This window comes from Scyliorhinus torazame, chromosome 29 (genome assembly GCF_047496885.1).
Source record: "Scyliorhinus torazame isolate Kashiwa2021f chromosome 29, sScyTor2.1, whole genome shotgun sequence".
In the NCBI taxonomy this organism is placed as follows: domain Eukaryota; kingdom Metazoa; phylum Chordata; class Chondrichthyes; order Carcharhiniformes; family Scyliorhinidae; genus Scyliorhinus; species Scyliorhinus torazame.
In genome coordinates, this window is record NC_092735.1 from 37,285,802 (window position 1) to 37,313,207 (window position 27,406).

Consider the following 27,406-nt stretch of genomic DNA (forward strand, 5'->3'; position numbering starts at 1 on the left):
GCGTTACTCCAGGATGGTGTGTTGCCTCCTGGGATGTCACTGAACAGCTGCTGGGCATACTAAAGGGCGAGGGTGATAAGTCAGAGGTCGAGGTACACGGTGGTACCAACGATACAGGTAGAGTGAGGTCTTGCATCAGGAATTGAGGGAGCTAGGCGGCAGATTAAAAGCAGGGTCTCAAAAGTTTGCAACCTCTGGGTTATTGCCGGCGCCACTTGCCAGCAAGAACAGAATTAGGAGAATGGGGCAGGTGAATTTGTGGCTCAAGGTTGGTGCAGGAGGAGGGTTTTAGATTGCTGAATCACTGGGACCGTTTCGAGGGACGGTGGGACATGTACAAGTGGGACAGTCTGCACCCAAACCAGAGTGGCACCAACATCTTTGCAGGTGGGTTTGCTAGTGCTGTTGGGGAGTTCAATTAGTTCGGCAGGGGGAGGGGACACAGAGCATTAGTACAATAGGGACACTGCATACTACAGTAAAGGAACCAAGACAGAGGGAGATCAGCCGTGTTGAGTTCCAGGGAGTAAGGAGAGGCTGGATGGCCTCCACTTTAAAGCCATGAGTATTAATAATCGCTTGTCACAAGTAGGCTTCAATGAAGTGAAAAGCCCCGAGTCGCCACATTGCAGCGCCTGTTCGGGGAGGCCGGTACGGGAATTGAACCCGTGCTGCTGGCCTGGTTCTGCATTACAGGCCAGCTGTTTATCCCACTGTGCTAAACCAGCCCCTTATTCTAGGTAAGACTGATGAGTTACGGGTGGGGATTGACACGTGAAATTGTGATATCGTTGCCACCACGGAAATCTGGTTGAGGGACAGAACTGGAAACTCTACATGCCAGGGTGTAGGATCTTCAGGCGAGACAGGGGGTGTGAAAGAGTTGGCGCTACATTATTAATTAAATAGTGAGGGACAATATTTTGGAAGGGTCTTTAAATGAGGCTTTGTGGGTAGAGTTTAGGAATAAAAAATAAAAAAAAGGGGGGAGGGTCAGACCCCTGTATGGACAGGGTGGGTAGGAAGCAGCAGTTCCCTCTTGTTGAAGGGTCCAGAATGAGGGGGAATAATTTTAAGGCAAGGGGCAGGTTTGGAGGGGATTTGAGGAAAATTATTTTCACCCAGAGGATGGTGGGAGTCTGGAATGCACTGCCCAGGGGGGGATGGGGAGGCGGAAAACCTCACAACCGTTAAACGGTACGTGGATGAGCCCTTGAAATGTCACAACATTGAAGTCTCTGGGCCAAGTGCTGGAAAGTGGGATTAGTGTAGACTTAGTATAGTTTTGCCAGTGCAGACTTGGTGGGCCAAAGGGCTTCTTCTGTACCGTATGCCTCCATGTGATGTAGGTACACCCACTGTGCTGTTGGACAAGGACTTCCAGGACATTGAAGGAACAGCCAATATATTTCCACATCAGGCTGGTGAGTTGACTTGGAGGGGAACCTCCAAGTGGTGGGGTATCTGCTGCCCTTGTCCCAAGTCAGAGATCACACATTTGGGAAGGTGCTGTTGAAGGAGCCTTGATGAGTTGTCGAGGGTACAGGCTGCTGTTACTGCGCATCAGTGGCGGAGGGAGTGGATGTTTTAAGATGGTGGAAGGGGTGTTGATCAAGTGAGCTGCCTTGCGCTGGATTGGTGTTGAGCTTCTTGAGTGCTGTTGCCCAGGCAAGTGGAGAGTATTCCATCACACTCCTGACTTGTGCCTTGTCCATTCCCACTGGATTCACAGGAGCAGCCTGTCCGGGAGTAGTAGCATTCACAAGGACAGAGGGGAACATGGCAGCTGTTTAAATGTAGAAGGCATCGTGGTGACAGACACAAGCTCCCATACCTACCAGACACCCACGCCTTTGAAGGCGAGGGGGCCAATGCTTGTTCACAAACAGCAGGGAGCGTGTGGTGGAACTAAACAATCACGGACGACAAAAACCTCTCTTCAAAATGGAATTTTTATTCTCATTTCCGTTGTACACAACTCAACCCCTCCCTCGAAACTTCAAATCGGAATTTCCTTCCTGAACACATTTCAAATGAGGCTCCTCATTAGAGGAGGTCTTTGACTTACACATTGTTCACACACTGTAATTGGAGAAAGACGTCAATCTACAACTCAGGAGACAGTCAAGGCCACACTGTCTGGCTCTCTTCTGGGATTGGAGAAGTTAAGGGAGGGGGTGGCGAGGAATAAGACAAATTGGCGAAGAAATTTGAAACCGTAAGAAAGGGAGTGATTAATCTCACCAGGTATTGTTGCTCCGTAACTCACAACCCGGCACCCAACCCGTAATTTTAAACATCGCTACCGTCTGACCCATTTAGCAGGTTAGATTCTTCATCTCAATGTCAGTTTTAAGTTTACTTTGCAGTTCTTTAAATGCATGCTCCCTTGTACCAGTTTGTAATAATATTCTGTTTTTTTTCCTCTTATTTATTGCTATTTGAAGATTCAGCCGTCAGGATTTGAATTTAAATAACATGATGTCCAAGCCCGGTGCACAGACTGATCAAACGTCACTCGCTATTGTACAAGGAGAGACCAATGGGAAATAGCCGGAAGGGGGGTTGCAACTGGTGTTAGTAGCCCTGAGGGAGTCCGCGAGAGAGAGAGCGAGGCAGAGACCGAGGGACAGTGAGAAAGAGCGAGGAAGAGGCAGAGACCGAGAGAGAGAGAGCGAGGCTGAGACAGAGAGAGAGAGAGCGAGGCTGAGACAGAGAGAGGGCGAGGCTGAGACAGAGAGAGAGAGCGAGGCTGAGACAGAGAGAGGGCGAGGCTGAGACAGAGAGAGAGAGTGAGGCAGAGACAGAGAGAGAGCGAGGCTGAGACCGAGAGAGAGCGAGAGAGGCAGAGACCGAGAGAGAGAGAGCGAGGCTGAGACAGAGAGAGAGAGCGAGGCTGAGACAGAGAGAGGGCGAGGCTGAGACAGAGAGAGAGAGTGAGGCAGAGACAGAGAGAGAGCGAGGCTGAGACCGAGAGAGAGCGAGAGAGGCAGAGACCGAGAGCGAGGCTGAGACCAAGAGAGAGAGAGTGAGGCTGAGACCGAGAGAGAGAGCGAGGAAGAGACCGAGAGAGAGAGCGAGGCAGAGACCGAGAGAGAGAGAGGGAAACAGAGACCGAGAGAAAGCAAGACAAGAGATATCAGTCAGAATTTCTACTTCCAGCTGACTCCAATTGCAAAGCGTTTGAGTGAATTTCAGCTGAGGGCAGGAGTAATGACAGAAGTTGCTGGAAACTCACAGTAGGTCCACCAGGGGCTGTAAAGGAAGGACATGGGGTCAACAGTTCAGAGGGTAGCCCTTTGCTGGTTGGGTCAGCTGTGACAAGTCCCACAGTAAAACTGCAAGTCAACACTCATCGACTGGGCTGACACTGGAGTAACGACACTTGGAAAGATGTAGCAGAGAATCGCCACCCCAACAGGAGTTAGGGTTTCTGGATAAAAATTACTGGGGGCAGGACTCGAGCAGAGTTTTGTTTGAGTGGGTGTACAATGAATGACTTGTATTCATGCCTCACCTTGCTACACTGAGTGAACCTTATGGCCAGGTTGTTAGGGCCCCGCCGCTGTGCGGCTCCCCGGCGAATGTGCTGGGACATTTAAATTACCGTCTAGTTCTACGGGAGCAGAACGTCCCATGGGACAGGAGGGGCTGTAAAATCCTGGCCTACGAGTGTGGTGCCGGTAAGACCTGGTCAATTCTATGAGAGTCCCCTCGAGGCGGGGGGTGGGAGGGTTTCAATGCCCCTCACTGTGCGCCATCCTCCTCTTCGTCGTCGTCGTCATCGTCATCATCATCATCTTCTTCAGAGCTGAAGGTGCCATCAGGGAGGCTGTAGACACGGATGACTTGCTGCGGACAGGGAAAGAGACGGAAGGACAGGTTCAGCAGCAAACCAGCACAGTTCAGTGTGACACACCAACCAGCGTTGGCAGCACCAGCAGGGGGCGTCCACTCTGCACAGTGGCTCTGACCTCCCCTGCACACACCATGGCCACACGTGGGAACCCTCGCCACTCCCAACTATCACAGCCTACTGCCAAAAAAATAAACCAGCCACATGGGGCCCCCCACCCATTCCTGCCTAATAGTCATATAAACAAGAAAATTACAGTAAGTAACAGGCACTTCGGCCCTCCAAGCCTGCACCGACCATGCTGCCCGCTTGCACTCAAACCCCCTACCCTTCCAGGGTTCATGTCCCTCTATTCCCATCCTACTCATGTATTTGTCAAGACACCCCTTAAAAGTCACTAGAATTTTAAAAAACAACAGTGCAGAAGGAGGCCATTCGGCCCATCGAGACTGCACCAGCCCTCGGAAAGAGCACCCTACTTAAGCCCACACCTCCACCCTATCCCTGTAACCCAGCAACCCCACCTAATCAGAGGGCAATTTATCATAGCCAATCCAGCTAACCCGCACATCTTTGGACTGTGGAGGAAACCGGAGCGCCCGGAGGAAACCCACGCAGACACGGGGAGAACGTGCAGACTCTGCACAGACAGTGACCCAAGCCGGTAATTGAACCTGGGACCCTGGCGCTGTGAAGCAACGGTGCTAAATACTGTGCTACCGCGCTGCCCAATCATATCTGTTTCCACCACCTCCCCCGGCAGCGAGTTCCAGGCTCCCACCACCCTCTGTGTAAAAAAACTTCCCTTGTACATCCCCTGAAAACCTCGCACCTTAAACCTAGTAATTGATTCTTCCACCCTGGGAAAAAACTTCCGACTATCCACTCTGTCTATGCCCCTCAATCTTGTAGACCTCTATCAGGTCACCTCTCAACCGACGTCGTTCCGAGTTTATTCAACCTCTCCTCATAGCTAATGCCCTCCATACCAGGCAACATCCTGGTAAATCCCTTCTGCACCCTCTCTAAAGCCTCCACATCCTTCTGGTAGTGTGGCGACCAGAATTGAACACTATATTCTATAAAGCTGCAACATGACTTGCCAATTTTTAAACTCAATGTCCCGGCCGATGAAGGCAAGCATGAACTGCAGATACTTTTTCAGTCTCTCTGAATTCACAGCTCAGCGTTCCAATTGTTACACAGCGCAAGGCTGATCAAAGTGAAAACTGACAAGAGGATGCAGATAACTGCATCCAATTGTGGCTGATCATTCAGCTTCCCACTGAAATTGGACCCTCAATGAAAAACCCGCGCGCGCAGTTCCCCGGTGAATACAGGGCACAGAATTCACGACCACGCCATTCGAGCCAACGAGTCGATGTTTGATCTCCACGAGCCTCACGTCCCACTCCATTGCCTCACGCCTAACTGTCCATCCCTCTTTCATGCAGCTTCCCCTTAAACCGATCGGTGCACAGCACAACCAAAACACTGTAACAACTGGTCCCTCCTGTATGACCCAGAGGTGGAGCTGCGCACCCCCCCCACAACTCCCCCCAGCAGAGCTCACCTTGTTAGGATCTTTCAGGATGAGGTACTTGCCCTCCTCCAACTTCATGCAGATGTCAATGACACAGCGCAGGATTCCCCAGGCATTCTCCATACTCAGGTTAATCTGACTGGCAAACTCATTGGGCTTGAACTGTTGGGTGCCCAGGACCACGTGGCGAGAGGAGTCCTTGATGTGGAATCGGGACACGTACCTTCAAACAGAGAGAGGGAGTGAGAGAGCACGGATCCACTGGCTAACAGTCACACATTCACTGCTGTGATCCACACTGCAGCGACCGAATAAGGACAGGTCACAGTTTGACAGTGTTGGCACCTAGAGCCCTACTTTAACTGGCATTTTAAGAGTTTGTGAATTGTAGGAGGAAGCGACGGCAGCAGATGGGAACAATTAACCGAAATGTTGTTTCACACAAAAAGATAAATATTGACCCCAGGACACCGACACGAACTCCCCAAACCTCCAATAACATCTGACAGTGCGGCACTCCCTCAGTACTGACCCTCTGACAGTGCAGCACTCCCTCAGTACTGACCCTCTGACAGTGCAGCACTTCCTCAGTACTGACCCTCTGACAGTGCAGCACTCCCTCAGTACTGACCCTCTGACAGTGCAGCACTCCCTCAGTACTGACCCTCTGACAGTGCAGCACTTCCTCAGTACTGACCCTCTGACAGTGCAGCACTCCCTCAGTACTGACCCTCTGACAGTGCAGCACTCCCTCAGTACTGACCCTCTGACAGTGCGGCACTCCCTCAGTACTGACCCTCTGACGGGGCGGCACTCCCTCAGTACTGACTCTCTGACAGTGCGGCACTCCCTCAGTACTGACCCTCTGACAGTGCGGCACTCCCTCAGTGCTGACCCTCTGACAGTGCAGCACTCCCTCGGTACTGACCCTCTGACAGTGCCGCACTCCCTCAGTACTGACCCTCTGACAGTGCCGCACTCACTCAGTACTGACCCTCTGACAGTGCGGCACTCCCTCAGTACTGACCCTCTGACAGTGCGGCACTCCCTCAGTACTGACCCTCTGACAGTGCGGCACTCCCTCAGTACTGACCCTCTGACAGTGCGGCACTCCCTCAGTACTGACTCTCTGACAGTGTGGCACTCCCTCAGTACTGACCCTCTGACAGTGCGGCACTCCCTCAGTACTGACCCTCTGACAGTGCGGCACTCCCTCAGTACTGACCCTCTGACAGTGCGGCACTCCCTCAGTACTGACCCTCTGACAGTGCGGCACTCCCTCAGTACTGACCCTCTGACAGTGCGGCACTCCCTCAGTACTGACCCTCTGTCAGTGCAGCACTCACTCAGTATTGACCCTCTGACAGTGCGGCACTCCCTCAGTACTGACCCTCTGACAGTGCAGCACTCCCTCAGTACCGACCCTCTGACAGTGCGGCACTCACTCAATACTGACCCTCTGACAGTGCGGCACTCCCTCAGTACTGACCCTCTGACAGTGCAGCACTCCCTCTGTACTGACCCTCTGACAGTGCGGCACTCACTCAATACTGACCCTGACAGTCAGCAAGCTCTCAATAACGCACTGGGTCTGACAGTCTGTGGTTCTGGCCGTAGATGGGGCTTGAACTCAATAACTTAAGACACAGCTGCGGCTGAGAAGAATATTTGCAGCAAAGAGGAACCAAATCTCAGGCATGAAGTTTGGGAATTAAACACAATTCATTGAAACTCATGCACCAAGCTCCATCTACATTCAGAACTTTAAAAAAAAAACCTGTTAGAAATTTCCAAAACTGTTGGGTCAGCGTCCTTACCCGAGTTTCAGATACTCCGATCCAGCCAGCAATGCACAGCAGGTCCATCGAGCGAGCTTATAGCTGTTATTCTTCAACTCCGTGGCGAGGACTGCCCCCCTCTGTGAATCCAGCTTCTGCCGCCATTCCACCCCATTACAGTACTGCACAGGGAAACAGAAATACAATGTCCCCCAGAAAGTCTACAGCTTGCAGCAATATACCAGGAGCCCCGACCGTACTATTAACATCAACTCCACAACCGACTCGAAGAGGCCAGACACGTTCTTACAAACACTTAACAAATGGTCCAAACGTGGAAAGTACCGGATTACCCGGCCAAGAGCTCACTCACCAACCATTCCAGCCGGACCCCCCGATAATTCTGACACACTCGCTCGTACCACCACCCCCGGACCTTCTGAAAATACTGACAGTCCCCGGAGACCCTCTGTAAATACTGACACACTCCCCGGGGACCACCTGTAAATACTGACACACTCCCCCCGGGGATCCTCCTGTAAATACTGACACACTCCCGGGGACCCCCTGCAAATACTGACACACTCCCCCCGGGGATCCTCCTGTAAATACTGGCACTCCCCGGGGACACCCTGCAAATACTGACACACTCCCCCCGGGATCCTCCTGTAAATACTGACACAGTCCCCGGGGACCCCCTGCAAATACTGACACACTCCCCCCGGGGATCCTCCTGTAAATACTGACACAGTCCCCGGGGACCCCCTGCAAATACTGACACACTCCCCCCGGGGATCCTCCTGTAAATACTGGCACTCCCCGGGGACACCCTGCAAATACTGACACACTCCCCCCGGGATCCTCCTGTAAATACTGACACAGTCCCCGGGGACCCCCTGCAAATACTGACACACTCCCCCCGGGGATCCTCCTGTAAATACTGACACAGTCCCCGGGGACCCCCTGCAAATACTGACACACTCCCAGGGGCCCCCTGTAAATACTGACACACTCCCCCCCCCGGGGATCCTCCTGTAAATACTGTCACACTCCCCGGGGACCCCCTGTAAATACTGACACCCCCCCTCCCCCCCCCGGGGACCCCCTGTAAATACTGACACAGTCCCCGGGGACCCCCTGCAAATACTGACACACTCCCAGGGGCCCCCTGTAAATACTGACACTCTCCCCCCGGGGATCCACCTGTAAATACTGACATACTCCCAGGGGCACTGTAAATACTGACACTCTCTCCCCGGGGATCCTCCTGTAAATACTGACATACTCCCAGGGGCACTGTAAATACTGACACTCTCCCCCCGGGGATCCTCCTGTAAATACTGACATACTCCCAGGGGCACTGTAAATACTGACACACTCTTTGGTGACAGCAGCGTTTACGGTGGTCACTCGGAGATTGCAGTACCGTGAGAGATCTTGGTCCCTACCCGTGAGTCCCACTCGTTCAGAGTTTTGACGTTGATGAAAGACACTTCGCCATTGGCACCCGTCATGACGCCATCATGCTCGCATCGCACGATCAGGTCAATGTCCTCTCCCAGCTTCCACCTTCGATACCTGCAGGAAGCGATTCAGAGGGAACTGAGTGAGCCGGAGACACGCTGCTACAGTCAAAAGGACATCAGCCACATGAGATTTAATCAATGTAGTCAGTGGGATTATAAGTCAAGAGCACAGAGAAGCTGTGGTCAGGATACAGAACAAATAATCCAGAAAGCAAGAGTTTAAATCCCGCCATGTCTGCTGGGTACGTGAACTCAAAATGTGGAAATACAAGGCTGGGATCAGTAAAGTGACCATGATCATTAAAGAAATGGTGGTAAGGGAAGCTGCCTTCCTTTATCCAGTATGGGCCCCAAGAGTGATGCTGGGTCCACACCAACGTGACCGAATCTTAACTGTCCCCTGAAATAGCCGCAGCGGAGGGCAACCAGGGAGGTGCAATAAATGCTGGTCTAGCCAGCGACGCCCACATCTCGAGAATGAATATTTTAAAAACATTGTGAGACTGCGGGCAGGTGGCGGATTCCAACGTGACAGTTGTTAGAGCTGTTCGTTCCAAGGCACTAGTTCTTATCGTCACATGATGCTGTCCCTACTCAGGACCTCATCACCCAGTGCTGCACACAGGTGTCTCATAGGAACAGGCCATTCAGCCCCTCGATCCTGTCCCGCCATTCAATGAGATCATGGCTGATCTGTGACCTAACTCCATAGACCTGCCTTTGGCCCCATATCCCTTAATATCTTTACTCAACAAAAATCTATCTCAGATTTAACATTAACAACTGTTCCAGCTTCAGCTGCTGTATGGGAGAGAATTCCAAACCGGTACTACCCTTTGAGTGAAGGAGTTCTTCCCAACATCTCTCCTGAACGGTCTGGTCCTAATGTTTAGACTGTGCCCCCGAGTTTTAGAATCTCCAACCAGTGGGAATAGTTTATCTTTGTCTACTCTGTCTTTCCTTGTTAATATCTTGAAGACTTCGATCAGATCACCATAACTTTCTAAATACTAGCAGAAACAGGCCAAAATTGTGCAATCTCTCCTCGGAACTTAACCCCTGTAGTCCAGGTATCATTCTTATAAATCTACCTGGCTCTCCCTCAAAGGCCAAGATATCCTTCCTGAGGTGCGGTGCCCAGAACTGCTCCCAGTGACTCCAAGTGAGGCCTAACCAGGGTTTTGTAAAGCTGCAGCATAACCCCTGTGTCTTTATATTCCGATACTCTAGATATAAAGGCTAGCATTCCATTAGACATCTTGATTCTTTCTGCATTTGTTCCTGGCATTTTAAAATATCTTTGAACCTGAACCCGAAAGTCTCTTTGGACACCCACTGTACTTTTCTTTCCATTTCAAAAGTCCTATGGGGCAGCACAGTGGTTAGCACTGCTGCCTCACAGCGCCGACGACCTTGGTTCGATCCTGGCCCCGGGTCACTGTCCATGTGGAATTTGCATTCTCCCTGCGCGGGGTTACAGGGATAGGGCGGGGGAGTGTGCCTAGGTAGGGTCGGTGCAGGCCGGATGGGCTGATTAGCCCCCCTCTGCATTGTAGGGATTCTATGGATTTGCTGGTGGAAGCATCATCTCGTATCGTGTTAAGTCACTTGCCCAAACCATCCTTTACATTGTTATTAATCAGAGGGTCAGATCCAGTGAGCTCACACAGTGAATTCATTCGCGTGCTCGAGGAGTGAGCAGGTTCCTTTCCCACCTGTATCCCACCGAAGCCACCTCATTCTTGTCCACATCGTCCTCCACAAAAGGGTTTGGATTTGGGAACTTGTATTTCTCAACGCCCTAGGGGAGAGGAGAGAGAGAAAAAGGAGAGTGTAAACCGGGTCGTACAAGGCAGCAGCTGAAATAACGGAAGAAATATATCCGGGCCCAAGAGAGAGCACGCAGACCGCCGCAGGGACGGCACGCTGACCGCCCCGGGGACAGTGAGTCCTCCAACACCCAACATAACCAAAGGACCCAAACTCCAGATAATATTCCACCCTTTCCAAACCCGGGAAAGGCTCCGCTTGTCAAAAATGACCGAACAGGAGAATCTGCCTAATCCCAAAACAAGCCTGAGAAACACAGGAACAAAACCTTGCGTTTGGCACAGTTAGTGCCTTGTTAGACCCTTAGTCTGCCCTTGGTCAGAAGTCTGTCCAGCGGGAAGTGCTGTGCTGTCTTCTTGTGGAGGAAATTCCTTAGTCGCATGTATCGCAACTCGTTCCCTTTTGGGAGCTGTAGTTTTTCTGTCAGTTCCTCCACCCCCCCCCCCCCACCCCAAAGTCTCTATCCTGTCATCGACGTACAAGTCCTCTACTGTCAGTGCTCCTTGTCCTGTCTCCAGCTTTAAAAAAAATAAATTTAGAGTACCCAATTCATTTTTTCCCAATTAAGGGGCAATTTAACGTGGCCAATCCACCTACCCTGCACATCTTTGGGTTGTGGGGGCGAAACCCACGCAGACACGGGGAGAATGTGCAAACTCCACACGGACAGTGACCCAGAGCCGGGATCGAACCTGGGACCGTGAGGCAGCAGGGCTAACCACAGCGCCACCGTGCTGTCCTATGTCTCCAGCTTTTGAAGGAGGCATCCAATGTCACCAGGGCGGACATTGCCACCCGTGCATTGTGTTGTCGGAGTTAGCTCCTCCCTCTGAGCGCAGCCACTATCACTGGGTTTGGCTGGGGTGGATGGGAGCGCAGCCGCTTTGGCACCTTTTAAGCTATACCTCGAGGGTTTACAGACCAGTTGCTTACGTCACTTGGTGTCCCTTTTCTCACCATCTTCAGGCATTGCTGAGAAAAGTTGTGGTTGATGTAAGTGGCCTCCATGGCCAAGTTACGGGGAGAATTGAAAGAATTGCCTTCATCTTGCGGGGGCTCGTTCGCGGTTTCGCTGACCGTTAGGAGGTCTGGATGATAAAAAGAGCAAGTTAACAAGCAGCCGCGGCGCACACTCTGACCATCAGACCCAATCATCAGCCGGACAATAAAAAAAGATTCTCAGCGAGGGGAGGTTTTACTGTGCACGGCGCAGAGGGGGAAGAGGTAAAATGCAACGTATCTGACACAATGCGATCGGCAATTTTCTCCTTACCAAAGTCCGAGTGGTCACGTTTGTCGAAGAAGAGCTTGGATCCGACCCGTTGCACGATGATGTCCCAGGAATAGACGGACCTGGTGCAGCACATCAGAGTGGCCAGGATGGCGTCTGTTGCAAACACATTCCCCTGAGACTTGGCCAGCTGTTAACACACGGAGACAATCAGCCACTCACTCCAAAACCACGGCACAGGGAATAGCTTTCGTTCAATTAGACAAGAGACAGCCAACAACCTCAAACTCCATTTACGGGAGGGAGAATACGGAGTTAGGACTCTGGCCAGCAAACCAATTCCGCTTTTTGACAGAGCACAATTAAACGGAGACGCAAGACAGCCAGGGTTCCGGAGGACAAGTGCAGCAACATCAACCTAACACTATCTAGGAAACACCACCTGCAGAGGCTGCAGCAATGCAAACAGATGGCCGACTGTTCTGGACATTGCACACACACAGCTTCATGTACATCGAGTGGACAAATGATAAATTATAGACCAGCACTACCTGATGTCGGTAGTGGGGGAAATTCTCGAAACCATTATCAAAGACTTTATAGCAGAGCACTTAGGAAATAGTGGCAGGATCGGACAGAGTCAGCATGGATTTACGAGGGAGAAAGCATGCTTGACAAACTACTGGAATTTTTCGAGGATGTAACTAGGAAAGTTGTCAAGAGGGAGCCAGCCAATGTGGTTTATTTGGACTTTCAGAAGGCTTTTGACATGGTCCCGCATAAGAGATTAATGTGTAAAATTAAAACGCATGGGATTAGGGGTACGTGTGTGGAGATGGATAGAAAACTGGTTGGCAGACAGGAAACAAAGAGTAGGAATTAGTGGGTCTTTTTCAAATTGGCAGCAGTGACTAATGGGGTCCCGCTGGAATCGCAGCTGGGACCCCAGCAGTGACTAGAGGGGTACCGCAGGGATTGGTGCTGGGACCCCAGCAGTGACTAGTGGGGTACCGCAGGGATCGGTGCTGGGACCCCAGCAGTGACTAGTGGGGTCCCACAGGGATTGGTGCTGGGACCCCAGCAGTGACTAGTGGGGTACCGCAGGGATTGGTGCTGGGACTCCAGCAGTGACTAGTGGGGTACCGCAGGGATCGGTGCTGGGACCCCAGCAGTGACTAGTGGGGTCCCGCAGGGATTGGTGCTGGGACCCCAGCAGTGACTAGTGGGGTACCGCAGGGATTGGTGCTGGGACCCCAGCAGTGACTAGTGGGGTACTGCAGGGATTGGTGCTGGGACCCCAGCAGTGACTAGTGGGGTACTGCAGGGATTGGTGCTGGGACCCCAGCAGTGACTAGTGGGGTACTGCAGGGATTGGTGCTGGGACCCCAGCAGTGACTAGTGGGGTACCGCGGGGTTCAGTGCTGGGACTCCAGCAGTGACTAGTGGGGTCCCGCAGGGATCGGTGCTGGGGCCCCAGCAGTGACTAGTGGGGTACCGCAGGGGTCGGTGCTGGGACTCCAGCAGTGACTAGTGGGGTCCCGCAGGGATCGGTGCTGGGGCCCCAGCAGTGACTAGTGGGGTACCGCAGGGATCGGTGCTGGGACCCCAGCAGTGACTAGTGGGGTACCGCAGGGATCGGTGCTGGGACCCCAGCAGTGACTAGTGGGGTACCGCAGGGATCGGTGCTGGCACCCCAGCAGTGACTAGTGGGGTCCCGCAGGGGTCGGTGCTGGCACCCCAGCAGTGACTAGTGGGGTACCGCGGGGTTCAGTGCTGGGACTCCAGCAGTGACTAGTGGGGTACCGCAGGGGTCGGTGCTGGGACCCCAGCAGTGACTAGTGGGGTACCGCAGGGATCGGTGCTGGGGCCCCAGCAGTGACTAATGGGGTCCCGCAGGGATCGGTGCTGGGGCCCCAGCAGTGACTAGTGGGGTACCGCAGGGATCGGTGCTGGGGCCCCAGCAGTGACTAATGGGGTCCCGCAGGGATCGGTGCTGGGGCCCCAGCAGTGACTAGTGGGGTACTGCAGGGATCGGTGCTGGGACCCCAGCTATTCACAATATATATCAATGATTTAGATGAGGGAACAAAATGAAATATCTCCAAATTTGCAGATGACACAATGCTGTTTGGGAGGGTGAGCTGTGAGGAGAATGCAGAGATCCTTCAGCAGGATTTGGACAAGTTGAGTGAGTGGGTAAATGAATGGCAGATGCGGTATAATTTGGAGAAATGGGATCTTATCCACTTGGGTAGCAAAAACGAGACGGCAGATTATTGTCTGAATGGCTATACATTGGGAGAGGCGAATGTGCGATGTCCTCTTACACCAGTCGCTGAAGGTAAGCATGCAGGTACAGCAGGCGGCAAAGAAGGCTAATGGTATGTTGGCCTTCATAGCGAGAGGATTCGAGTACAGGAGCAGGGATGTCTTGCTGCAATTACACAGGGCCTTGGTGAGGCCACACCTGGAGTATTGTGAGCAGTTTTGGTCTCCTTCTCTGCTCGAGAGAGAGTGCAATGAAGGTTTACCAGACTGATTACTGGGATGGCAGGACTGACGTATGAGGAGAGATTGAATCGGTTCGGATTGTATTGGCTGGAGTTCAGAAGAATGAGGTGGGGGGGGAATCTCATAGAAACCTACAAAATTCTAACAGGACTGGACAGGGTGGATGCAGGAAGGATGTTCCCGATGGTGGAGGTGTCCAGACCAGGGGTCACAGTCTGAGGATACAGGGTGGACCATTTAGGACAGAGATGAGGGGAAATTTCTTCACCCAGAGCCTGTGGAATCCGTTACCACAGGAAGTAGTTGAGTCCAAAACATTGCATGTTTTCAAGAAGCAGTTTGGTACCGCACATAGGGCGAACATAGAACATACAGTGCAGGAGGCCATTCGGCCCATCGAGTCTGCACCGACCCACTTAAGCCCTCACTTCCACCCTATCCCCGTAAGCTGATAGCCCCTCCTAACCTTTTTGGTCACTAAGGGCAATTTATCATGGCCAATCCACCTAACCTGCACGTCTTTGGACTGTGGGAGGAAACCGGAGCACCCGGAGGAAACCCACGCAGACACGGGGAGAACGTGCAGACTCCACACAGACAGTGACCCAGGCCGGAATCGAACCTGGGACCCTGGCGCTGTAAAGCCAGTGCTACCGTGCTGCCCACGAAGGGGATCAAAGGATATGGGGGGGGGGGGGGGGGGGGGGAGAGGTGGGATTAGGCTATGGAGTTAGATGATCAGCCAGGATGTTAATGAATGGCTGAACAGGCTCGAAGGGCAGAAAAGCCTCGCCCTGCTCCTATTGTCTACGTTTCTAGAAGGATGACCAGCCTGCCACGCAGTAATGCTGACTGGAGTTTGCACAGCAACAAAATGACACTCAAATGAAGACTGGCCACACTGCACGAGGTAGAACAGGGGGAAGTCACTCAACACCTTCTCTGCTCTTCAGTTAGATTGTGGGGGGCCGACCATGTACCTCAGCTCCATCTCCCTTCATGGGTTTCAGCTCCAGCAAACATCGATCAGTGCGAGGCTTAAGATTAACTGGCCGAGCATTACTGCCCCGACCCCTCTTACGACGAGCTCGGAGCTGTGAACTAACCTTACGGATGACAGGGTCGTCAGTGGTGGTCACAGTGTGGAAAATCCTCTTGATGCTTCTTAGTGATTTCTCGTTCCGGGTTGTTATTCGGTCGAATGCCTTGTCATAGTACTCCAGTGTACCACAGCACTCTCTGAGGGAACAGGAACCCAACACAGCAATGAGACAGTGACCAGCTCGTCTGTTTTAGTGGAATGGGTGAAGGGAAAAATATCTGAACACCTGGGAGAATTATGTGACTCTGCTTCAAAAGGTCCATCGCACGGGGCAGACGGGACCCAAGTTTAACTGTAGAATATCTTATCCGAAGTGACAGTGCAGCACTCCCTCAGCAAGGTAAAGTCGCCACAGTCCCAGATAACCTTAGGCTGCTTTTCCTCCTTTGAGGGGGAGAGTTGACTGGTGGTGATTTAACCAGAGGGTCACACCTCGGGCGCGGGGCAAGGTTGAGAAGGCGGGGCCTTCAGGAATAACCTCAGCCGGTGCGGGGATTGAAACCACGCTGCTGCATCACGAAGCAGCTGACCAGCCAACTGAGCTAAACTGGCCGTCCTCGGTACTGACCCTCTGACAATGCAGCACTCCCTCAGTACTGACCCTCTGACAGTGCGGCACTCCCACAGTACTGACCCTCTGACAGTGCGGCACTCCCACAGTACTGACCCTCTGACAGTGCGGCACTCCCTCAGTACTGACTCTCTGACAGTGCAGCACTCCCTCAGTACTGACCCTCTGACAGTGCGGCACTCCCTCAGTACTGACCCTCTGACAGTGCGGCGCTCCCTCAGTACTGACCCTCTGACAGTGCGGCACTCCCTCAGTACTGACCCTCTGACAGTGCTGCACTCCCTCAGTACTGACCCTCTGACAGTGCGGCGCTCCCTCAGTACTGACCCTCTGACAGTGCAGCACTCCCTCAGTACTGACCCTCTGACAGTGCAGCACTCCCTCAGTACTGACTCTCTGACAGTGCAGCACTCCCTCAGTACTGACCCTCTGACAGTGCAGCATTCCCTCAGTACTGACCCTCTGACAGTGCGGCACTCCCTCAGTACTGACGCTCTGACAGTGCGGCACTCCCTCAGTACTGACCCTCTGACAATGCAGCACTCCCTCAGTACTGACCCTCTGACAGTGCAGCACTCCCTCAGTACTGACCCTCTGACAGTGCAGCATTCCCTCAGTACTGACCCTCTGACAGTGCGGCACTCCCTCAGTACTGACCCTCTGACAGTGCAGCACTCCCTCAGTACTGACCTTCTGACAGTGCGGCACTCCCTCACTACTGACCCTCTGACAGTGCAGCACTCCCTCAGTATTGACCCTCTGACAGTGCAGCACTCCCTCAGTATTGACCCTCTGATAGTGGGGCACCCCCTCAGTACTGACCCTCTGACAGTGCGGCACTCCCTTAGTGCTGACTCTCTGACAGTGCGGCACTCCCTCAGTACTGACCCTTTGACAGTGCAGCACTCCCTCAGTACTGACCCTCTGACAGTACGGCACTCCCTCAGTACTGACCCTCTGACAGTGCGGCACTCCCTCAGTACTGACCCTCTGACAGTACGGCACTCCCTCAGTACTGACCCTCTGACAGTGCAGCATTTCCTCAGTACTGACCCTCTGACAGTGCAGCACTCCCTCAGTACTGACCCTCTGACAGTGCAGCACTCCCTCAGTACTGACCCTCTGACAGTGCGTCACTCCCTCAGTACTGACGCTCTGACAGTGCAGCGCTCCCTCAGTACTGACGCTCTGACAGTGCAGCGCTCCCTCAGTACTGACGCTCTGACAGTGCAGCGCTCCCTCAGTACTGACGCTCTGACAGTGCAGCGCTCCCTCAGTACTGACGCTCTGACAGTGCAGCGCTCCCTCAGTACTGACGCTCTGACAGTGCAGCACTCCCTCAGTACTGACGCTCTGACAGTGCAGCACTCCCTTAGTGCTGACTCTCTGACAGTGCGGCACTCCCTCAGTACTGACGCTCTGACAGTGCAGCACTCCCTCAGTACTGACCCTCTGACAGTGCGGCACTCCCTCAGTACTCCACGAAAGTATGTATGGGAGCAGAAATTTTGAAATTGTAGCCAGAACAAAACAAAGGCAGGTTGTTTTTCTTTCAGGGAACCTTTGGAGCCTCAAGACCTCAAAGGCAGAGCTGCAGAGGTGGATTGCAGAGGCATTACGGCACGCAGATACAGCCCACGCTGCGGTGACTGGGCGTGGGCAGTGGGGATGAGGAGGTCAGGGAAAGGGGAGATATCTATTGGGGAAACACTCACATGTCGCCGGGATCAGCCACTTCCATGTATCTCATCTTCATCAGCCGAGGAAAGTCCATCTCTTCCTTCACCTCCCAATCGCTCCGCACTTCAACAGAAGAATCTCTCGGCTTCAGCTGTACATGGCAAACAGGGGGATGTGTGAGCAACCCCAGCAAAGGGGGATTGTAACTGAGCCCCTGCGTTCCTCGTGCAGGGATCAAACATTGAAACACAGGCAACTGGAGATCTCTCACTTAATTGCCACAACAAACTAAAACATCAGGAAAACATTTCAGCAGGATGCAATTGGAAATCCGTCTTCTGTGGATACTTTCCCATAATGCCCGTGCTGAAGGCATGTCTTAGAACAACTTGTACTTAAACATTCTGGAGGTGTCTTACATTTCTGTTATCAGACAAAAAACACCCAGAGCCACAGAATAATAATTGTGGTGGTGGCTGCCGTAACTTGATAAAAGCCGGATACCGGCCACACACAGGCAGCGGAGTGTGAAGTGTGCGAGAGGCCCCTCTCCCTCCGTGACCCCATACTCAGACACTCGGGGGATTTCACACAGACGGGGACTCTCGCTCTGCTGATGTTTGAAGAGTCTGACCTGATTCTTCTGGTCCCATTTCTGCCGCACGCCAAACTGCTTCTGAAATTTCTTCTGGAGACGCAAGCGATCCCTGGAATGAGACGAGGAACAGAACTTGGCTCAGGTGGAAAGGAACATCCCAAACTGCGCCGTTAAAATTCCCGATAAAAGAAAATGTCGCCCGGTGGCCGAGCTGCCTGGGTAGCTTCGTGTCCACGCATCAGCTGGCTTATTCAACCCAGAAAAGCCTGACGGTCAAAGGCCCAATCCTGTTGGTCACCCTCGAGTGCCCAGCATTGGGAGACACATCAATTGGGGCGCATTGAGCGAGGCACTGCGTCGGGAAAACGGGACCTCCTCCTGCGCAAGGATGATTCTGATACAGTTTAAGGTGGTGCACAGGGTGCATATGACTTGAGTGAGTTCTTTCAGGGGGTAGAAGATGAGTGTGAGAGGTGTGAGCGGGGGCCAGGGAATCAGGCGCACATGTTTTGGGATTGTGAAAAATTGGGAAGGTTCTGGGTGGGAGTGTTCGCGGTCTTAGCCAGCACAGCGGAGGAGGGAGTGGACCCGGACCCTTTGGTGGCGATATTTGGGGTTTCAGAGAAGCCGGAGCTCATGGAGAGGAGGAAGGCCGATGTCGAATTTTGCTGGAGTGGCGGTCGGCATTGCTACCGGGGTAGCAGCATGGTTGGGTGACCTGTATGACTTCCTGCGGTTGGAGAAGATGAAATAACAGTTAAGGGGCTCTGTATGGGGGTTTAAGAGAAGGTGGGGGATGTTTGTGACTGTGTTTGAGGAGCTGTTCATTGCGGGAGGGGAGGAGGGGGGGGTGGAGGATCAAAGAGGGGGGGAAATTTGTTCAGACTGTATAGTTGATTGCTGGGAAGTATGTTTCCCGGGGTGTTTATGTGTCGTAACCTGTTTTGATACATGCTGGTAATAAAATACATTTTTTTTTTAAGGCATTGGGAGACACAGCCGAGGTTGGGGAAAATCTACATTGACCCAGAGTTATTAACACATAAACGGAGCACGTCGATATTTCAAAAAGAAATGTTCTTCCAACAGTGCTAGGTGGCATCCTGCAGATTCATCGCACCCCCCGACATACCAGCTCACATTGGCATTCCCTTCGCACATTCTCCCAGTGTCTGCGTGGGTCTCACCCCCACAACCCAAAGATGTGCAGGGTCGGTGGATTGGCCGCGCTAAATTGCCCCTTAATTGGAAAAAATGAATTGGACACTAAATTTATATTGAAAAAAAACATTCCCTTCTTCCCAAAAGAAACGCATGTGTTAATAATGATGGAAACAGGGACAATGTTACACTTATTCACATCTGGTCAGGGTTGGATCATAAGGGCAGCACGGTGGCGCAGTGGTTAGCACTGCTGCTTCACGCCGCTGAGGACCCGGGTTCGATTTCGGCCCTGGGTCACTGTCCGTGTGGAGTTTGCACATTCTCCCCGTGGCTGCGTGGGTCTCACCCCCACAACCCAAAGATGTGCAGGGTATGTGAATTGGCCACGCTAAATTGCCCCTTAATTGGAAAAAATGAATTGGGTAATCTAAATTTGTAAAAAATTTGGATCATAAAACAAGAATTTTCAGTGAGTTAGAGGAGAGTGGGAGGGCCGTTACTCGATGGGAATATCTGAAGCGGAGTTTATCGACTCGAGATAGTTAGCGGTGGCAATGTTGGACTTCTTTCGGAAGGGAGAATAGCACAGCAATGAACAGGGGATTGGACAAACAGCAGTGGCATTCGTTTACTCACCTTTCCTTCTGCTTGGCACTTTTCGGAAGCGTCTGCATGTTAAACTGCAGCAGCTGACGACGATCCTTCTCCCGTCGCATGTTTCTTTGCTGCGATAAGGAAAGCAGAGTTAAACCGGCGCTGAATCAACAGCAGCATGCACATTCTTTAGCGAAAAGCCATTTTACTCGTGGACAAATTGTTCAGTAACACATACGACCCGCAGGTCTCCCGTACTGACAGACACCCAGTTTAATCTCTCAAACCTCTTCATAAATCATGCAGACAACATCCCCTTCTTCCCAAAAGAAATGCATGGGTCAATAATGATGGAAACAGGGACTTGTTCACATTCTGGTTAGGGTTGGGTTCAAGAACAAGAATTTTAAATGAGTTAGAGGAGAGCGGGAGTGGCATTTCTCATTCGGAATATCTGAAGACGAGCTTCCCTCCTGCTAATCAGCTCAGCTCTCTCTCAGGAAGGCCTCCCTGTGGCTTTGTTAAACCTGCTTTACCCAGGCTAGTCTGCACTGTCCAACCAAACACGACGTGAATCCGAACCATGACCTCGTCTGTCATTGATAAATCACAAGCAAAAAGATCACTGGCTCTGCACTCACTCAAGACATGCCCCACCTCGTTTTTAAAAATAAATGTTTCTAATTAAAGGGCAATTTACCATGCCCAATCCACATTCCCCCAAAGATGTGCAGGGTATGTGCAAACTCCACACGGACAGTGACCCGGGGTCGAACCCGGGTCCGCGGTGCCGTCAGGCAGCAGTGCTAACCCACTGCACCACCGCGCTCCATCTCTAAGGTCACAGAGCTGAAACCTTCTCTCTTCACCGATGCTGTCTGAATGGATGGGTCTCTCGGCTCTCCCCATTTTTTGTGCTGCCGGTCTGACTTGCTCAGATCTGATGCCGGGCTCCCACCCTCGCCTGCATGCGCTGCGTCAAGAAACCCCTCCCCACCTGATAACACGCAGAGCCAGGCGCTTACCTGAGCGAATCTCATGCGGTTCCTCTGGTACGCGGTCTTCTGCGTGCGGGCGGTATCGACGAGCTGGAAGCTGGTCTCATCCTCCTCATGGAAGTAAGCGTACTGGCTTCCGCCTCCGAACTGGGAGGAGTATTTATCTGTGGGAGGAGGAGGTAGCATGTCAGCAGGAACAGTGAAGCTGCTCGATATCTTTGGACATTGGAAAGACGTCGAACCAGGTGGCTGTTTGCTGAGATAGGCAGCGTCTAGAAATGACACACAAACAAGGAGGCCATTCAGCCCCTCGAGCTTGCACCGCCATTTATTAAGATCTTGACTGATCTGATTATAACCTCAAATCTGCATCCCCCCCCCCCCCCCCCCGATAACCTTTCACCCTCTTGTTAACCAAGACATCCACCTCGCCTTAAAAACATTCAAAGACTCGGCTTCCACCGCCTTCCCAGGAAGAGCTCCGGAGACTCACAGCCCTCAGTGAAAACATTTCACCTCATCTCCGTTTTAAATGGGCGCCCACTTATTTTCAACGAGACCCCTAGTTCTAGAAAACATCCTCTTGTACGCACTCGTACTTACTGGTGTACCGCTTATCTTGATACGTTGCTCCTGTCCAATCAGCAACCTGCAAATATAAATTGTTACACACGCTGAGAGAGTAACTCGCCACATTCTCAATTATTACACATTCACATTGAAGTGCCAGTGTCTGAATCATAGAATTTACAGGGCAGATGGAGGCCATTCGGCCCATCGAGTCTGCACCGGCTCTTGGAAAGAGCACCCTACCCAAGTCCACACCTCCACCCTATCCCCGTAACCCCACCCAACACTAAGGGCAATTTTGGACACTAAAGGCAATTTATCATGGCCAATCCACCTAACCTGCACATCTTTGGACTGTGGGAGGAAACCGGAGCACCCGGAGGAAACCCACGCACACACGGGGAGAACGTGCAGACCACTTCATCCCCTTGATCGGACTCTCCCAAAGTTGGTTAAGGAGAAAATACAGAGCTCTGCTGCTAATCACGAGCTGAGGTTGCACCGATAGCACACGCTGCCTACAACACTGCCCCTGTCACACTCGGTCTCACTCGCAGCAACTCCAGGGACACAGATTTAGGATTTGGGGCAGGAGATGCGAGGTAATGAGGGGAAGAATGGTTCTTTAACGCAGTGAACGTGCTGTCCACAGGAGTGTAGATTAGGGGAAGACCACTCCACTGCTCAATAAGACATTGGCTGAGCGGATTGTGGCCTCAGCTCCACATTCCCACCTGCTCCCAATGACCTTGAACTCCGGAATCTAGCTGCCCTCACCGTAACAATATTCATTGACACAGCCTCTCCGGGAAAGCATTCCAAAGACCCACGACCATCAGGGAAAAGTATTCTTTTCAATTCTGTGAAACTGTGCCCCTCGACTCTCCCACAAGAGCAAACATCCTCCCAGCACCCACCCTGTCAAGTCCCTGAGCATCTTACATGTTTCAATAAGATCACCTCTCGATTTCCTAAACTCCACTCAATACAGGCTCGGCCGGTCTAAACTTTCCCCATTAGATAAACCCACCCCCAGCCCGGGTATCAGTCGAGTGAACCTTGTCTGAACAGCGTCTAACACATTCATATCCTTTCTTCAATCAGGAGATGCAAACTGTACAGTGTATTCCGCATGTGATCTCACCAATGCCCTGTACAACTGTAGTGAAACATCCCAACTTTTATATTCCACCCCCCTCGCAATAAACAAAACCTCTCATTTGCCTTCCGAATCACTTATAATAATCCTAATTGTTGTCACAAGTAGGCTCACATTAACACTGCAATGAGGTTACTGTGAAAATCCCCTAGTCGCCACATTCCGGCGCCTGTCCGGGTACACAGTGGGAGAATTCAGAATGCCTAATTCACCTAACAGCATGTCTTTCGGGACGTGTGGGAGGAAACCGAGCACCCGGAGGAAACCCACGCAGACACGGGGAGGACGTGCAGACTCCACACGGACAGCGACCCAAGCCGGGAATCGAACCTGGGGCCCTGGAGCTGTGAAGCGACAGTGCGAACTTCACACTGCTGCCTCACAGCACCTGGGTTCAATTCCAGCCCTGGGCGACCGTGCGGAGTCTGCACGTCCTCCCCGTGTCTGCGTGAGATTCCTCCGGGTGCTCCGGTTTCCTCCCACTGTCCAAAGCTGCGCAGGTTAGGTGGGGTTACGGGGATAGGGCAGGGTGTGGGCCTGGGTAAAATGCTCTTTCGCAGGGTCGGTGCAGACTGGTTGGGCTGAACGGCCTTCTTCTGCACTGTAGGGATTCTATGACGACTTGGAAATAAGCTTGCAGAGATGAAGCGGAGGGGTGAACGGACATGACTGCTCTGCGGGGAGCTAGTATGGACCCAGTGGGCCAAATGGCCTTCCTTTGTGCCGTAAATGACTGTCTTGACCCCAATCCCCTCTGCTTCATTCCTCCCGGCTCCCTCCACCTCCCATAACACAGATGCCAATTCTACCCGCCTAGCCACCCAGGGGCAATGGCACAGGAGACCTGCTAGTTTCTTGCAGTGTGTATCCGAGAGGTGAGCAGATGACAATGACAGTTTGCTAAACCTAACATTTATACACTTCTTGTTCATACACATGTTCTTGATCAGTCAGTCATTGCACACAGGTCCTTGTTGCTCCAGGTATGGGGCCCCGAGGTGGCAGCCTACCTTTCCCAGACGATCGCCCTTACTGAATGGCTGGTAGGGCATATCCTTGAACTGGTCTGGGACTGCACACGGTCCCCATCCGAACGGATTATCCTGGATCACAGGGGTCAGGAATTTCGCCATCTTCTACAATCAGCTGCAACGAGACACCCAAACAATAAATGAACAGAGAGAGGGAGAGAGCAGCGTCCACCCCGGACGACCTTACTCACAGGCTCCCTTACACCACTGCCCCCCCACCACTGTCACCCCTGAGTATTGCTGGGTAATCCTCTCACCTGAAGATTGTGCATTCAAGTCCCACTCAAGAGACTCTTAAGCATAAAATCCAGGCCGAGACTCCCACTGCAGTACTGTGAGAGCGCTGCAGGGGCTACCGAGAGAAAGAGATGTCTCCGTGTGGAGTTTGCACATTCTCCTCCTGTCTGCGTGGGTCTCACCCTCACAACCCAAAGATGTGTAGTGTAGGTGGATTGGCCACACTAAGTTGCCACTTAATTGGGGGGGGAAAAATAGAGTACTGATTCTAAATTTAAAAAGAGAGAGATGTCGAAACAGACGTCTCTCGGAGTTGGATGTAAATGATCCGATGGCCACTATTTCGCTGCACAGCCTGGGAGATCTCAATGTGTTTGGATACCGGATTAGACCCCAGTTTGTGTTAGGAAGCCCCAACAACTTTGCAATTTGGAAACTGCGAGGAATTCTCCCCAGGAGCGAATTCACTGACAAATAGGGATCTTTATATTAAAAAAACTTTATTTCTAACACAGGGATAGCCACATTATCACAGCCTGCTGACCCCGGGCGCTATATAAACACAGACCCAAACCCTGGGCGCTATATAACACAGCCCCCGCCTCCTGGCGCTGTATAAACGCAGCCCCCTGGCGCTGTATAAACGCAGCCCCCTGACGCTGTATAAACGCAGCCCCCTGACGCTGTATAAACGCAGCCCCCTGACGCTGTATAAACGCAGCCCCCTGACGCTGTATAAACGCAGCCCCCTGACGCTGTATAAACGCAGCCCCCTGACGCTGTATAAACGCAGCCCCCTGACGCTGTATAAACGCAGCCCCCTGACGCTGTATAAACGCAGCCCCCTGATGCTGTATAAACACAGCCCCCGGCGCTGTATAAACGCAGCCCCCTGACGCTGTATAAACGCAGCCCCCCGACGCTGTATAAACGCAGCCCCCCCGACGCTGTATAAACACAGCCCCCTGACGCTGTATAAACGCATCCCCCTGACCCTGTATAAACGCAGCCTCCTGACGCTGTATAAACGCAGACCCCAGACACTGTATAAATGCAGACCCTGATGCTGTATAAACGCAGCCTCCCGACACTGTATAAACGCAGCCCCCTGACGCTGTATAAACGCAGCCCCCTGACGCTGTATAAACTCAGGCCCCTGACGCTGTATAAACTCAGGCCCCTGACGCTGTATAAACGCAGCCCCCTGACGCTGTATAAACTCAGGCCCCTGACGCTGTATAAACGCAGCCCCCTGACGCTGTATAAACACAGCCCCCGGATGCTGCATAAACGCAAACCCAACACTGCATAAACGCAAACCCCAGACGCTGTATAAACGCAGCCCCTTGACGCTGCATAAACGCAAACCCCTGACGCTGTATAAACGCAGCCGATGCGCCGGGGGGGGGGGGGTGTAAAAAGCGGATATTTTTGCCGGTTTGACGCACCCGCCGGGTGAAATTTCCGGTTGTCGGAACTCCCGCCGCCGCCGCGAGCCGCCCCCGCGCTGGGTTCCCGGTTCCGCGGCTCCTCCGGGCCCGATGCCGCCGGATTGGAAACGCGGAGGAAAATTCCAAAAACCTCCCGGCGCCGCCGCACTGCCGTAAACCGGGCCCGCCCGCTGTGCGACACTGCCGTAAACCGGGCCCGCCCGCTGTGCGACACTGCCGTGAACCGGGCCCGCCCGCTGTGCGACACTGCCGTGAACCGGGCCCGCCCGCTGTGCGACACTGCCGTAAACCGGGCCCGCCCGCTGTGCGACACTGCCGTGAACCGGGCCCGCCCGCTGTGCGACACTGCCGTGAACCGGGCCCGCCCGCTGTGCGGCACTGCCGTGAACCGGGCCCGCCCGCTGTGCGACACTGCCGTGAACCGGGCCCGCCCGCTGTGCGACACTGCCGTGAACCACCCCTCGCCGTTGTGACGTTCAAACGTCGGCTTTTCGACGGACCTTGGATATAAATTGGTCCAGCGATGCCTGTGGGCTCCAAATAAGCAACTTCCTTTCGGTTAAAAGGTGCCTCCCCGAATCCACTTTACGGCCCTGCTGCCACACTGTCAGAAAGCAGATCGGACCACTGTCGTAAAAATAAACCTCGACTTCACTGTTTTTAAATCAATATTTCAAAGCCTCGACCGATTTAAATCCGTGTTTTCCACCGGACCGAACTAAAAAAAAAACAAATATTCACGGTTCCTCCTCTCTGATTCTGCGCGACAGTGAATCTGCTTTATGGCTGTGCGGCAACGTGGCGGGCGGCGGTTCCAAAGACAAGGAGCGTGTGAGCAGCGGCAAGAGGGGCCGCCGGTATCATTGAGACTGACCTCCCACTTCTATCGCCACCCGCTGGCCGGAGGTGGAATGGCAGCATTCTGCATTCCAGAGCTGGGGAAGAAGGGGGAATGGGCCAGCCTGGGCAAAGAGGTGGGAAGAATCTAAACCATCAGCTGGGAAAGAAAGGGGGGGGGGTGGAATCTCACATCATTCCCAAATCATTCCCAAAATGCTCTACAGCCAATGAAGTACCTTTTGCCACAAAGTCACCATTGCCATCGAGGAAACACAGCGGCCCATTTGTGCACAGCAAGATCCCACCAACAGTAACGCAACAATGACCAGGGTGTCCGTTTTTAGCAAAAAACAGAACCTGACGGAAACCCTCAGCGGGTCGGGCAGTTCATAAGACCATAAGATACAGGAGCAGGATTAGGCCATTCGGCCCATCGGGTCTGCTCCGCCATTCGACCATGAATGATCGTTTCTCACCCCAATCCTCCTGCCTTCTCCCCGTAAACCCCTGACCCCCTTATTCTAACGGAAGTCCATCCATCAGTTTCTCTTCCCGCTGATTCCCAGCTTGCTTGTTTTGTTTCAGGGAGCCAGCACCTGCGGTATTTTGCCTCCGCCGCCGTTTTTCCCGCTATTGGGTGACCCACACTGGCGCCCAGTGAAGCCACGCCATCAATTTTCAAATTCCATCAGGAGCGAAATACCGCTTGAGCTGGAATCTTGAAACGAGGCAAAATGCTGGAAAACCGGAGGGAGAGAAAACAGAGGGAGCGTTTCGAGCCCGTTTGACTCTTCATCAGAATTAAAGAGAGGGGCAATGTGTTGGATATTGTATTGTAACCAAGGGAGATTACAACTTTAGAACAAGGGACAGATGGCCTGGTGTGTGGGAGGGGGTGCGGGATGGGGGGAGGGTAGCAATGGTTTGCTTTGAAACAAAAAATATACGGGATATAATCAAAAGGGTTGAAGGTGGAGGAGGACGGTCACAGTCTAAAGTTGTTCAATTCACTAAGTCCTGAGGGCTGTAACGTGCCTAATCAGCAATTCAAATTCTCATCTTTAGTTTTCAAATCTCTCGGTGGTCCCCGCCCATCCCTACCTCTAAATTCTCCTCCGGCTCTACAACCTTCCAAA

At 52.7% G+C, this 27,406-nt stretch overlaps 1 protein-coding gene across 2 annotated transcripts; it reads right to left on the reverse strand.

Moving 5' to 3' along the window:
• Positions 1 to 1,934: 1,934 nt before the first annotated feature.
• eif3d (eukaryotic translation initiation factor 3, subunit D) lies at positions 1,935 to 26,055 on the reverse strand. Of its 2 annotated transcripts, none has more exons than XM_072492432.1 (15): positions 25,931 to 26,055; positions 23,722 to 23,857; positions 21,586 to 21,631; positions 21,010 to 21,146; positions 20,027 to 20,115; positions 18,263 to 18,335; positions 17,664 to 17,779; positions 15,382 to 15,514; positions 11,807 to 11,954; positions 11,467 to 11,621; positions 10,419 to 10,504; positions 8,626 to 8,755; positions 7,217 to 7,359; positions 5,430 to 5,622; positions 1,935 to 3,852 (listed from the first exon to the last, which is right to left on the reverse strand). In XM_072492432.1, the coding sequence occupies exons 2-15, from the start codon at positions 23,842 to 23,844 to the stop codon at positions 3,748 to 3,750; spliced, it is 1,677 nt and encodes a 558-aa protein (XP_072348533.1). In that variant the 5' UTR covers positions 23,845 to 23,857; positions 25,931 to 26,055; the 3' UTR covers positions 1,935 to 3,747. The 2 variants fall into 2 exon arrangements, with proteins under 2 accessions (XP_072348533.1, XP_072348532.1); XM_072492431.1 differs by lacking the exon at positions 25,931 to 26,055 and adding an exon at positions 25,428 to 25,606.
• Positions 26,056 to 27,406: the final 1,351 nt, after the last annotated feature.